Source organism: Nannobrachium achirus, assembly GCF_963921795.1.
Source record: "Nannobrachium achirus genome assembly, chromosome: 19".
In the NCBI taxonomy this organism is placed as follows: Eukaryota; Metazoa; Chordata; class Actinopteri; order Myctophiformes; family Myctophidae; genus Nannobrachium; species Nannobrachium achirus.
The window spans coordinates 38,372,612-38,386,155 of NC_137826.1; the positions used below are offsets into that span (position 1 = coordinate 38,372,612).

Sequence of the window (13,544 nt, forward strand, 5' to 3'; positions counted from 1 at the left end):
AATGGAAAAGATTGAGAACCACAACCATGTGATCATGGAACCCATGCAGCAACTAACTAACTAACTAATGGACATTTGGATGGAATATCATTTCACCCACTCTTCAACACCTGTGACAACAAACTTGAATAAAATAAATTCAAAATTATTATTTCTATAAACCAGTGGTTCTCAAAGCACGGACCAGTAGGGCTCTAGCCTCTTGAGGGGGTGCAGGGCGTACAGAAAAAAAAACGTGTTAATATATAAATATATTGGGGGAATGGAAAAGATTGAGAACCACAACCATGTGATCATGGAACTACAAACGCACCCATGCAGCAGCTGCAGCACAGCGTCCTCCTCTTCGCAGCCTTCGTCTGTTCAACTGAAACGCAGCCAGCGCAGCGCAGCACCAGCATCAGTGTGTCACATGACTTCACCACCGTGACAACAACATGGCTGCAGAGAATCTCCCATCTGAATTTGACGTTGTCATATTGGGCACAGGTAATAAAACACGCAACAATCACATGTTTGTGACTTCTCGTGAAATGTCAAGTGATGGAGCTCGAGCGTGACGCCTGTCTGTGTATTCAACAGTTTTAAATTGTGTTGTGTAACAAGTAATAACGGCATTGTAAAGGCTAAACAGTAGCCTGACGTTAGCTTGTGGCTAATAGTGATCTAGGTTTTCAATGGCAGAGCTACAGCATAACAGCTGCTTGTCTTTCATTCCTGTGCATTTGTAACAAACGACACATATGTTTCCTTGTAGAGTAATATGTAACATAAAAGGGCCTTTGTTTTCTTAACCCAGCCGTTGCAATAATCCTGTAAAGATGAAATATGAATACATTGAGTCATGATACAGCACTGAGCAGCATCGATTTAGAAAGCAAACTCATCATTGGCATCATTACCACACATTAGGCTACTTACTACTGGCTGTTCTGTTTGCATTTACCATTCAACGTTTTACATTCACATGAAACAATAAGTGTTTAGCATTATTTTAGGGGTCCTACAGTGCTGTTGTGACTGGGACACATTTTGGTGAGAAGAATTAAGGATGTGTAGTGAAGAGAAAAGAACTGGACTGTTGTGTATGATGGAGAGCTGTTGTGTGGCTGCCACTAGTATGGAATCATTGGAATGGAATGGAATAATGATCTTTGGTGCTTAGGGACCATTCGTTTTTTTCCACTAGGGGGTGCTGGTTCACATGTGATATCATTTTTATATTTTTCCTTGGCCCCCCCACACCCTTCAAATATTTTTGGGTGACCCCCCCTGAGAGACTTGAGGAAAATGCATGACCCCCCCCCCCCCCCCACACACACACTATAAACAATGTTTTTTTTGTATTCAAGACAACAGGAGAAACCCATGCAGTGATGTAAAATAACTAAGTACATTTACTTAAGTCCTGTACTTTTTTAATTTTGAGGTATTTGTTCTTTACTTGAGTATTTCCAATTTCCAATACTGTAATACTTTTACTCCACTACATCTCAGAGACAAATATTGTACTTTTGCTCCTCTACAATTATTTGAAAACTTTAGTTACTTTGTATATTTGGATTACCTACATCAACCACTTCAGCCCTATAGCCTATACATTTTTGGCCATTTGAAAATAGACGCAACGCATTGTGAGCTTGTAGATCTGCTATTTTCAAAAGATCAGAAAAGAACAGGACATTCTGCATGAGTACTTTTACTTTTGGTACTTTCAGTACATTTTGATGCCAATACTAATGTACATTTACTCAAGTACATTTTGAATTCCAGACTTTTACTTGTATCTGGGTATTTCTTCATTATTGTATTGATACTTTTACTTAAATAATTGGACTACTTTTTCCACCACTGGACCCATGACAGCCTTGAGGGTCCATATTATCCCTTCTCTGGGTTACAGAAACTCACAAAGCAGCTATTAAGAGCCACCCGTTATTTTACTAGATACTAGTTTAACATAATTGCTGCTATAGCCTATAGGTTTATCAATACCTAGAGGCAAATTTTATAACACACTATTTGATGTTGGGGGTCCATTTGGTTCCATAGGTGCCCTCTTGGGGTTACAACAACACTCCAAACTAAAGAAAGATTGAGCAACTGTGATCCATTTTCCATGATATGAAAACCAAGCAAAGTAAACAAAGTATGCATGAGTCTTTTCTCTCTCCTTGACTCCTTCCCACTGCAGCTGTGTGTGTGTGTGTGTGTGTGTGTGTGTGTGTGAGAGTGAGAGTGAGAGTGAGAGAGAGAATTACACACCTTTTTTTCTACATGCTTTTCTTTTTGGGGGGGAAAAACTGGAGGTATGCTTATATTCCTCTCTTGGTAAGTGAACATTTCGAGTTGTGACAACAAATAAGGTGTTTGTTAGCCTATATGTATCCAGCTGCTACCAGGAAACTCCTGTGTGAGCAGCACAGCACGCAGTGAATGTCCACAACAACGCATTGAACAGTGGAGAGCAGAGGAGGGGGCGGGGCCGAGGGACGTGTAGGACTGGAATGTACCAAGTTGAGTCAACTATGTAGGGGTGAAACTTTGATATACTAACGTAATGTTGTTTAGATAAACAACAAAGCTAAGCATTTTTAATTACAAAATTCGACTAATTAAAGTTGCATGACCCCCCCTACAGACAAAATAAAAAAAACATGGCCCCCCCAACTGCTCAGATAAATATTTGATGACCCCCCCCTCTTATGGACTATACCAATTATTCATTTTAAACGGACCGTCCCTTACCTAGCCCATATGTGGTTGAATGGTATGGAGTGGAGTCCCCCCTCTGTGACATACTGTATAGAATTGAGTGCTGTAGTGATTATCAGGCCTAGATTATGTGGAATATTAGCCGCAAATTGCAACACTAGATTTTTTTATAATGGGATGAATCTAGGGTTGCAATACCTCCCATAGGCAGCCGATGCATGAAAACAGTTTTTTGCTAACTGATTGTATTAAACGACTTCAAACTCACCAATATTGTAGCTCTATGGAAAGCTTGGAATTTACTCTTGCTAACTGCAAAGTGTTTGTTTCAGAAAAATCCACCGAAGAATTGTTATGATTTATTTTCTGTCAAGAAATCCGAGCAGACATGGTTTATTTTCTAAGTGCTGAACATCGGAAGCGCTCGTCTTCTATAACGCCATGTACCGCTGCCTCCTGCATAATGTGACATTTAGAACCAGGTGGTCACAGGACCGTTGAGGGATTTTCCACGAGCGCTTCCAAACTCCAGGACTTAGAAAAAATTATCACCTGAACCAAATTTCTTGGATAGAAAGTAGCTCCTAACATGTCTACTGTGGATTTTTCTGAAACAAACACTTTGCAGTTAGCAAGAGTAAATTCCAAGCTTTCCATAGAGCTACAATATTGGTGAGTTTGAAGTCGTTTAATACAATCAGTTAGCAAAAAACTGTTTTCATGCATCGGCTGCCTATGGGAGGTATTGCAACCCTAGATTCATCCCATTATAAAAAAATCTAGTGTTGCAATTTGCGGCTAGTGGAATATTATCTTTTGCTACAGGCAATTAAACACCTCAGACAAAATTGACTATTGTTATGGTCTGAAGCACTGTCCATAAAGGCTGTCAGGTGTGTGTGTGTGTGTGTGTGTGTGTGTGTGTGTGTGTGTGTTTGTACGTACGTGCATGCATGTGTGTGCGGGCGCGTTCATGTGCACACACGTGTTCTTGCTGCGTTTGGTTAGGGTGGTGGCTGGAAGGGTGTTTGTGTGACTCCCGGATTATTGTCCCAGTCCGCCCCCATCCTGAACATATCAGCTGTTACTCTAGTCTAGTGTACAAATGGAACCAAATGTACCCTTTTTAGTTCCATTAGTTAGTACGCTCTCTTTGCAGTCTCTTTGTACACTCTTGATACATTACTAGGATTTTACTGTGTGACTCTGTACTTTTATTCAGCCATCAGCAATAATGCTTGATCATTGCTGCGTGGGTAGGGAGGCTACGTCACGTGAAAAGGATCCATAACATTTTATTAACTGTGAAATGTGATTTGCTTATTACACCTGCTGCATATCCTGTTGTTATAGTAGCGGTAATAATAATATAATAATAATTTACACAACCATGTCAACATTTGTGCTATCAAACCGACATCCCCTGTGGGTTAAGTTCAGGAAGGCAAGCATGTATAAGCTTCAGGTTGCATATAATGTTTTCATGTCTGTTTACTATTGAGAAAACCAAACATGTTTCATGCATGCCCTATTGACAAACTTGATGTACAAATTCATGCGTCGACTGAACAAGTCTCAGAATTCTATTATTATGCTGCTGTCTAACCCCAGCCTCAGTGCTACAAGATATCAGCCTACTTTTTGGAAACACTGGTATGATTGTCAGTCTGAGTCTACAATTTAAATAAAGGTTATTGTTTGATTGATAAATGGGGCTTATGGGGTGCCGATGGCCTAGTGGTTAAGGCACATACATACCACAGAACATATATAGGCTCTGTTGCAGCTTGATAGCGAGTCATGGGTTTGATTCCCGAGCCCGGCAGCCTTTGCTGCGTGTCCGTTCCCTTCCTGTCTCTCTGTCCCTGTTTCCTGTCACTCTTCACTGGGCTTATTAGCGCATGCTATCAGGATATATACTGTACATCAGTGTGTTCTCAACCTGTGGGTCGGAACCCCCAGGGCGGTCCCCAGATGACAGTGGAGTGGCAATTTTAGGACTTTTAAAACCTTTATAATACCTAAAGAAGAAAGACCATTACTGCATCAAAATAATCAACAAACTAATACTATATAGAGACATTGACTAAATTATTAGATAACACAAGAAAAGGGCAAACATTTTGAAAATAGCCGATTTACAAGCTCACAACGCTATGATTGCCTTCTAAAATATTTTGTTCCAGGGACCCCCAGAAGCAAAGATTTGATTTTAGTCTATTCTGCATCTTGGGAAATGATTTTGGGTCGGCTTTGTTTTAGGTCGGCCTTTCCTGTTACCCATGCATGGACCATGGACCAACCACAGGCAACTGAAGCAAGCCTGTGACCAGCTTTTGGTCATGACCTGCCATTTAAGAAACATGCTTACAGAATGTTTCTATACAGTAATTTCATATCAACCAGGTGTTTGGACCGCATAAATTACAATATTAGCAAGACGGAATCTTGATTGTGTGTGTGTGTGTGTGTGTGTGTGTGTGTGTGTGTGTGTGTGCGTGTGCGTGCGTGTGCGTGCGTGTGCGTATGTGTGACTAGACCAGCTGGCCCGTCCAGATTGCAGGTGACACAGCCAATGGGAGATATCTTGATGTGTGACCACATGCACACACTTACCTTGTGGAGACATTAGGGCTGTGTGAGTGTCAGCAGTCAGGTGTGTGTGTTTGTGTTTGTATTACTGTGCTTGTGAAGAGGACCACATGTCCTCACAGTGTAGTAGTATTTGAGAAATAGAAGGGGTGAGGACCATTTTCCTGGTCCTCAGACTCCGTCCTCACAAGAAAATGTTTTGTTTTATCATTACAAAATCATTTTTGACGTAGGTTAAGGTTTACAATTGAACAAAAAGATTCCGGTTGGGGTCAGGATTAGGATTAGATGGATAGAAATTGGGTTTAGGGATTAGACATACAGCACCATGTATGTCACTCATGCCTGATTTTACACTTAGGCTGGATTTACACTGGCAACCAAATCCAGCCTGAATAAGATCTGTGTCACATCCAGATTGGAATCTGATTGGTTCCATGTGACCACTTAAACCAATCGGATTCCAATCTGGATGTGGCTCAGATCTGATTCAGGCTAGATATGACTGCAGTCTAAATCCAGCCTTTAGTTGCTTGAGACGTGCACCGAAAAGTAGCCCGTCTGCAAGCGTGACTTGTGAGCTTGTATATCTTACAAATATTTTTTTGGGACTAGGCTCACGGTTAAAATGCCACAAAATTGTTAAAATGGCATTCATAAAATGTTAATGTCTTCACAAGTATAGTGTGATACAAACCTGTGTGTGTGTCAGTCAGGGTCAGGTGTTATACCTCCAAGCACTTTTCGAAGAATGACACAAAATTACACACACATACGCATGCCATCTGCCCAAGGAACCATGTTGGTTCTTGTTGGATGCACCCTGTCACACAGACACACACGCACACGCACGTGCATGCACACCCGACTCTTGTCATGAGGTCTCAGGTGCAACTGTTTTTTTTTTAAATACCGCAAGTGTTAATTCAATTTAAAATGTAAAAACTTAAATTCACTTTGGTATTTTTCAGACCTTTGGACACCATTAGCATGTTGCTGAGATAAGTGTTAAAGGATCCCGGTTTATTCTTTTCTTTGTACATTTCCATAGACGTAATCCATCAGTGTCAAATATCATCGCAAATGCATCTTGTACCTTACCTTTTGCAAAGACAAAAACCTGAACTGTAATATCAGCAACATGCCCTTTACTAACATTATCGCCTGCACAGTGAAAATGCTCAGTGTTAACTTAAAGCAGAGCGTGTAAATGTAAGGTATTTCTCTGCGTTGGAAAAAAAAAAGATGCTAAGAATGTGTATCGATTTAATATGGATTCGCCAGCAGAGGCATGTCATTGTTTATGTAAACGTTGGATGCCAGCCAACAGACGGACAAGGAGTAACTGAATAGGTGTGGTTTGAGAGAGAGTGGGAGAGGGAGAGGGAGAGGGAGAGAGAGAGATGATTGTAGGGCAATGGTGTGTGTGTGTGTGTGTGTGTGTGTGTGTGTGTGTGTGTGTGTGTGTGTGTGTGTGTGTGTGTGTGTGTGTGTGTGTGTGTGTGTGTGTGTGTGTGTGTGTGTGTGTGTGTGTGTGTGTGTGTGTGTGTGTGTGTGTGTGTGTGTGAGTACAGTGTGGTGTGTGTGTTCATTCTCTCTCTCTCTCTCGCTTTCACTCATGCTCGCTTTCTCCATCTTGAAAAAGTCACATTAGACTGTTTATTTATAGGGACTGCTGGCCGCCAGCAAATAGAGAGAGAAAGACAGGCGACGGACAGAGAGAGAGAGATGGCAAAGTGTGACAGAATGTTCCATCAGAGCAGAGAGAGATTTATGAGTTCATAGGATCCATGGTGAGTCGTTCCTCCCCTCCTCGCTGTCTCCTTCTTGCGTGGTCATCAACACGTCTGGGCTGCCTCCTCTCCTCTCCTCTGTGTGTGTCCAGCGCGCATCCATTGTCTACAGGCGGTGACACGTCTCTATAGCATCTTTACACCACTGCCGATTCTGTTTGTACCCAGGGCACTGGGCACTATATCAACATGATAGCATAACGATATAGTCGTGATATGAGAGACGAGATATCCTCTGTTTGTGGATATCGTTATGTGTTTATCTTTTATTCACTTATAAGCCTTATTTATTTGATACTTTTTTTTCTTTTTAAGAAATTGAGAAAAACAGTGAAAATAGGCAGTCCACAGTTCAAAAGTATCGTGATATTAGATTCTTTGTCCACCAGTCCACCAGTTTGTACATGCTAGTAATGGGGATTGAATTTTTAGTACCTGTTTACACGTGAATTTAAACTGAATACAGTTTAAATAAATGGGCCCGATTCATCAATCTGGTCATAAATATTGTATAAATAAAGTGACTGAATCTGTCTTATATTTCTGTCTTACCTTCAAAATCCCTGAGAAAAAACATTGCTGAGTCTGACCCCTAAATTGGGAATTGTCCTAGAGTAAATGCCGGTAAGATCAAAATATGGGTGTAATTTGGCCGTAAAGTGCTTGATAAATCGGGCCCCTATGGTTCTAAAGATGATTATAAATATATAAAATGTGTGTTCTGGTCCTGTTCTGGTCCTGCAGTCTGCTTTTTAGTTAGCAGTTGCACGTAGCTTCTTGAGTAAAAAGAAAACAGTTTTTATTGTATACGGGTACAACTGAGTGTGTGTGTGTGTGTGTGTGTGTGTGTGTGTGTGTGTGTGTGTGTGTGTGTGTGTGTGTGTGTGTGTGTGTGTGTGTGTGTGTGTGTGTGTGTGTGTGTGTGTGTGTGTGTGTGTGTGTGTGTGTGTGTGTGTGTGTGTGTAATACTTTATATCACTAGCTCAGCTTTCCAAGAAATAAATCACTTTTCCATTGTCTACAGCTGATAGGGTGTGTGTGTGTGTGTGTGTGTGTGTGTGAGTGTGTGTGTGTGTGTGTGTGTGTGTGTGTGTGTGCGCGTGTGTGCACGTGTGTGCACGTGTGGGTGCGTGCGTGGCTGCGTGCGTAAGAGAAAGATGATGTGTAATTTAGATGAGCATGTGCACTCTTGCAAGATGGAATAGTGAGTTTATGTGTGTGCGCGCGCATGCATGTGTGTGTGTGTGTGTGTGTGTGTGTGATGGAACCTTGGGGAGCGAGGTCACTGAAAGAAGGATGGATGGATGGAGGGAGGACAGGATGGGACAGAAAGCGGAGCCATAATGGAGTTGTTCTCTCACTCTCTCTCTCCGTCTCTCTCTCTCTCTCTCTCTCTCTCTCTCTCTCTCTGCCTTTCAATCATCCTCTCCTGTCCTTTGTCTCTCTGCCCTCTGCCTCTCACCAGATATCTCTTTATTCTCTTCTCTCTCTCTCTCCCCCCTGTCTCCTCTCCTCTCACACAGGGATGTGTTTCAGGCTGTATCAGTCATTGATGTTTCTAGTGTGTTTCTGGTGTGTTTCTGTGCATAATGGTGCCCTAGCCCTCAAGGCGAGGGCAGGGCAACTGACCAAATAGACATTTAGGAATGCTAACCGACTTAATCATGCCCATGTAGGCTTAATCGAATAATTGAGAAGCATGTTTCTCTTCTTTTTCATAACTTTGTTTTATTTCTATTATATCAACAAATTAAAAAATACAATCTAATAGCTTTTTCTTTTATAAACAACTACATTGATCAGTCTGATTAATCACTGAACCCCCTGTATTATATAGAGTTCTACAAGTTATAAGCTCAAAACGTGCCACATAATGACGCATTGTGAGCTTGTAGATCTACTATTTTCACTTTTTTATAATCGTTTATTCAAATTTGGAAATGTATCGTGATAATGGTTTGATGTCATATTGTCAAGCCCTACAGAGCAGGGTGCAATGATCAAATCCTATCATGAACTTGATATGGGACAAGAAGGATATTATCTGGGATTTTGGATGACGTAATATGATATATGGCATAAGAATGATCTTTTCCTGGTTTTAATCACATACGCCCTATTTTATATCGCAAGCTTTCAGATTTCCTATTCTTATTTTTGAAAGTTTGCAAAGTTATTTGGAAGAAAATATAACATTTAATGTTATCCATATCACTCGGCCCTAATTAATTATATAAATGATAGGCTACAATCCTTTCTCTTGCAGATGTCAGGTGATTGGGTCACGTCACATGACTAGTATCCATCTGATATCAATCAAACATAAAGTGACTTGCTGTCCCGACTCCCCAGACATCTGTCAGTTCAGTTAACTCATTTAGTGCCACCCCTTTCACCACTAGAGGGCGCCCAGTGGCCATAGAAAATCCCATAGAGATATGCTGGTATATGCAGAAGCCCTGCAGCCATGACTTGCCTGAACACTTTCCTTTGTGCATGTACAGGAAGAGGATGAAGTTAGCTTGAAGTTAGCTATTGGCTACCAAGCATTTTAGAAGCCTTATTTTCGTCAACTTAGCCATGATAATACAGTATCTGGCTTAAAGTCCTGTTCGCAATTTGGTGTTAGGGGAGTTTCTCACCTGAACTGAGTCAGTGGGTCCCTAGACATGAAAAATCACAGAGGTGCTCGTCCGCCATAGTGCCAGGAATGGCGCAATGGCCAAATCAAATATGGCTGCCATCGGCTATGATGAAAATCCAACTTTTCTGTTTCTGGGTGTATATGCACATGTAATACCTCTATTTGGACTAATTGTGGTGTGGGGAATTCATTTCTGATATTGTTTTGACCATTTTGGGCGATTTGGACCTCAAAAGGTCATGGTCAAGGTCATTTTGCTATTCCGAAGACCGTGGGCCATAACTAGGCCATTGTTAGGAGTAAAAACAGGTGCAGTAGGTCTAAATCAACTAATGCTGACATGTATAATTCATTTCTGACATTGTTTTGACCATTAAGGATCATCTTGTCTTTGAAATATCAATGTCAATGCCATTTTCTAAAAACGATTTTGTTCATTACTTGCACTTTTATAGTATTTTTTGTAAGTTTGTTACTATTTTATAGTAAGTTTGTTTTGTTTATAACAAAAGACATACTAGTGGGAAATACAACAAGTAAACATCCACATTTAACTTTAAAGGGGGGTTTTAAATGGGTGTTTAAATGAGCAAATAAGACTATTTACGAATAAAAGTGACAAATAAAATCACACAACAAAAGCACACACAAAATTAAATAACAATTTCCAAAGTGCACCATATTGGGATTGTGTGCATCCAAGTTAGTATGATGTGTTTTTACAGGATGTATTCAGCAAGGCAGCCATATCCTCTAGAGTCGAAGTGTTCCTTGCATCCGTCCATGTTCCATTGGTTCTAGTCTTTCCTCAGGTTCCTTGGCTGTTGCAAGCAGGTGGCAAGACATGCACTAGAAAGGTGCCTTGTTGGTCTCAGGCAGCAGTTGTACTTATCTGCTACCAATGCTGTCTTGTTCTGTCAAGGTCTTTGCCTCTCCAAAGTTTGTTAGATATTGTATTCGGTCAGAAGCCATAGCTGCATGCTTAGTCCCCACCTGGCCCATGCAGTCATCTCCAGTTTCCAAGGCATATGTCCCCTGATCACTGTCTTGGCTAGTGGTGCTCCAAGATGAGAGACTGCTTGATGCTGTAGAAGCATGTGCCGCTGCACACCTAGTGCCATACTGCTACCAGATCTACTTAATCCCCAGTGCTTGGAAGTATCACTACGACAACTCTCTGGGGTCCACTCATAATCCTGGCGACCCATTATTCCCTCCATTAGGTTAGGGTTATGGGTAGGTTTAGTTATAATAGGGCCAGTTGACTCCACATGTACCAGCAGCTTGGTGACAGCCTCCTCAATCTAGTTCAATCTTTGGGATCTCTTCATCTCCAGCCCCTTTTGCAGGGAGCCACTCATCATCATCAGAGATAACAGAGTCGATAGACGCACCCATCCCTCATCAACTTTACACATTCTGGGTGTCTGAGGTGAACAAACAGCTCTCCAGCTGTGTGTTCGGAATATGGTGGCCATTCAAGCTTGTGGCGATGTAGGTAGAACGGCTGCCTTGGAATCTGAAGGTTCCAGGGTCGATTTATGTCTCCTCCTGCTTATTTGTCGAAGTGTGCAAGACACTGAACCCCTAACTGCTCCCGATGAGCACCTTGCATGGTTTCTTGGTGTGAATGTATGTGTGAATATGTGTGTTAATGGGTGAATGTGAAATACATTGTACAGCGCTTTGGAGAAGAGCGCTATATACTGTAAATGCAGTCCATTTACCATTATCAGCTCTGTTGTCTCTGTTGATGATGTCGCTAGTGGAGAAGAGATCCCAGACATCTTGAATAGGATTAAGGAGGCTGACACCTGGTGCATGTACAGCCTCCATTATAACTAAGCCTATCCCTAACCTTCACTAACCTAATGGTCAGAATAATGGGATGTCGGAACTATGAGCGGACCCCAGAGAGTTGTTGTCTCCTTCACATTACTGCTATACTACACCCCATATTTCCAAGCACTGGGGATGAAGGAGATCTGGCAGCAGTATGGCACTGGTGAGACTCACTTGCACTGCATCAAGCAGTCTCATCTTGGAGCACCACTAGCCAAGACAGAGATCAAGGCACATATGCCTTGGAGACAGGAGATGACTGCATGGGCCAGGTGAGGATTAAACATGTAGTTATGGCTTCTGACCGAGTACAATGTCTAACAAACTTTGGAGAGGCAAAGACCTTGACAGAACAAGACACAGTATTGGTAGCAGAGAAGTACAACTGCTGAGACCAACAAGGCACCTTTCTAGCGCATTTCTTGCCACCTGCTTGAACAGCCAAGGAACCTGAGGAAAGACTAGAACCCATGGAACAGGGCATGACATAAAGGCTTGTCCTGTTGTCCGGGACAAGTGCCCATACTATGGAGTGGAGGGAGCAAGGGGGGTCATTAGCCGTCCTTTTGTTATTATTTCAATGTATGAAATTTTTATCCGGACAAGTGACTTTTGTCTCCGGACAAGTGAATGGGAAATATACTTGTCCAAAGGACAACTGCCTCAAAAAGTCAATGTCAAGCTCTGATGGATGGAAGGAGCACTTTGACTTTAGTACACTCCTGCCATGTCTGAAGCAAGACACTCGACACTGATGGAGTTCTGTGCATCATATTTTGCCATGGAACAATGCCAAATCAATCCTGTAAAAACACCTCATACTAACTTGCATGCATGCACACAATCCCAATATGGTGCACTTTGAGGGAAATTGTTATTTAATTGTGTGTGTGATTTTGTTGTGTAATTTTATTTGTCACTTTTATTCGTAAATAGTCTTATTTGCTCATTTAAACACCCATTTTAAACCCCAATTTAAAGTTAAATGTGGATGCTTACTTGTTGTATTTCTCACTAGTATGTCTTTTGTTATAAACAAAACAAACTTACTATAAAATAGTAACAAACTTACACAAAATACTATAAAAGTGCAAGTAATGAACAAAATCGTTTTTGAAAAATGGCATTGACATTGATATTTCAAAGACAAGATGATCCTTAATGGTCAAAACAATGTCATAAATGAATTATACATGTCAGCATTAGTTGATTTAGACCTACTGCACCTGTTTTTACTCCTAACAATGGCCAAGTTATGGCCCACGGTCTTCGGAATAGCAAAATGACCTTGACCATGACCTTTTGAGGTCCAAATCGCCCAAAATGGTCAAAACAATATCAGAAATGAATTCCCCACACCACAATTAGTCCAAATAGAGGTATTACATGTGCATATACACCCAGAAACAGAAAAGTTGGATTTTCATCATAGCCGATGGCAGCCATATTTGATTTCGCCATTGCGCCATTCCTGGCACTATGGCGGACGAGCACCTCTGTGATTTTTAATGTCTAGGGACCCACTGACTCAGTTCAGGTGAGAAACTCCCCTAACACCAAATTGCGAACAGGACTTTAAGCCAGATACTGGATCATGATTAAACCTTGCACACCTCATGCATGGGAAAAAAACAGAGAAGAATGAGCTCTAAAAAATCCAATGCAATCCTGGATTGCATTGGAGTGGATTTGTGCAGTTTGTTCACAGCTTTCAAACAAAAAAATCCGATTGGAAATCCGTTCAGGCATTCTTGAGATAATCGCCATTATGTTTTACATGTTATGTAAAGAAACATGGCTGCCCTGTATGTTAGATGGGGTTGTATGGGGGTGGAACATGCAAAATCGCGATTGAAATCATGTTCACCAGATTTGATGGGGTCCAAAAAAAAAAAAAAAAAAATTCAAAAAATATTTTTTCAAAAAAAGAAAAAAAAAATCTTTTTTTTTTTTTTTTT

The 13,544-nt window shown here is 41.2% G+C and overlaps 1 protein-coding gene across 1 annotated transcript in view; it reads left to right on the plus strand.

Annotated features, from left to right (window-relative positions):
- Positions 1–430: 430 nt before the first annotated feature.
- LOC308304810 (rab proteins geranylgeranyltransferase component A 1-like) overlaps positions 431–13,544 on the plus strand; it is a gene marked incomplete at its 3' end in the record, with an annotated part of 50,846 nt that continues 37,732 nt past the window's right edge. Inside the window, exon 1 of the mRNA XM_080749439.1 lies at positions 431–489. Coding sequence (XP_080605565.1) covers positions 438–489 — 52 coding nt within the window. The 5' untranslated portion in view covers positions 431–437. The remainder of the gene's footprint in view (positions 490–13,544) is intronic.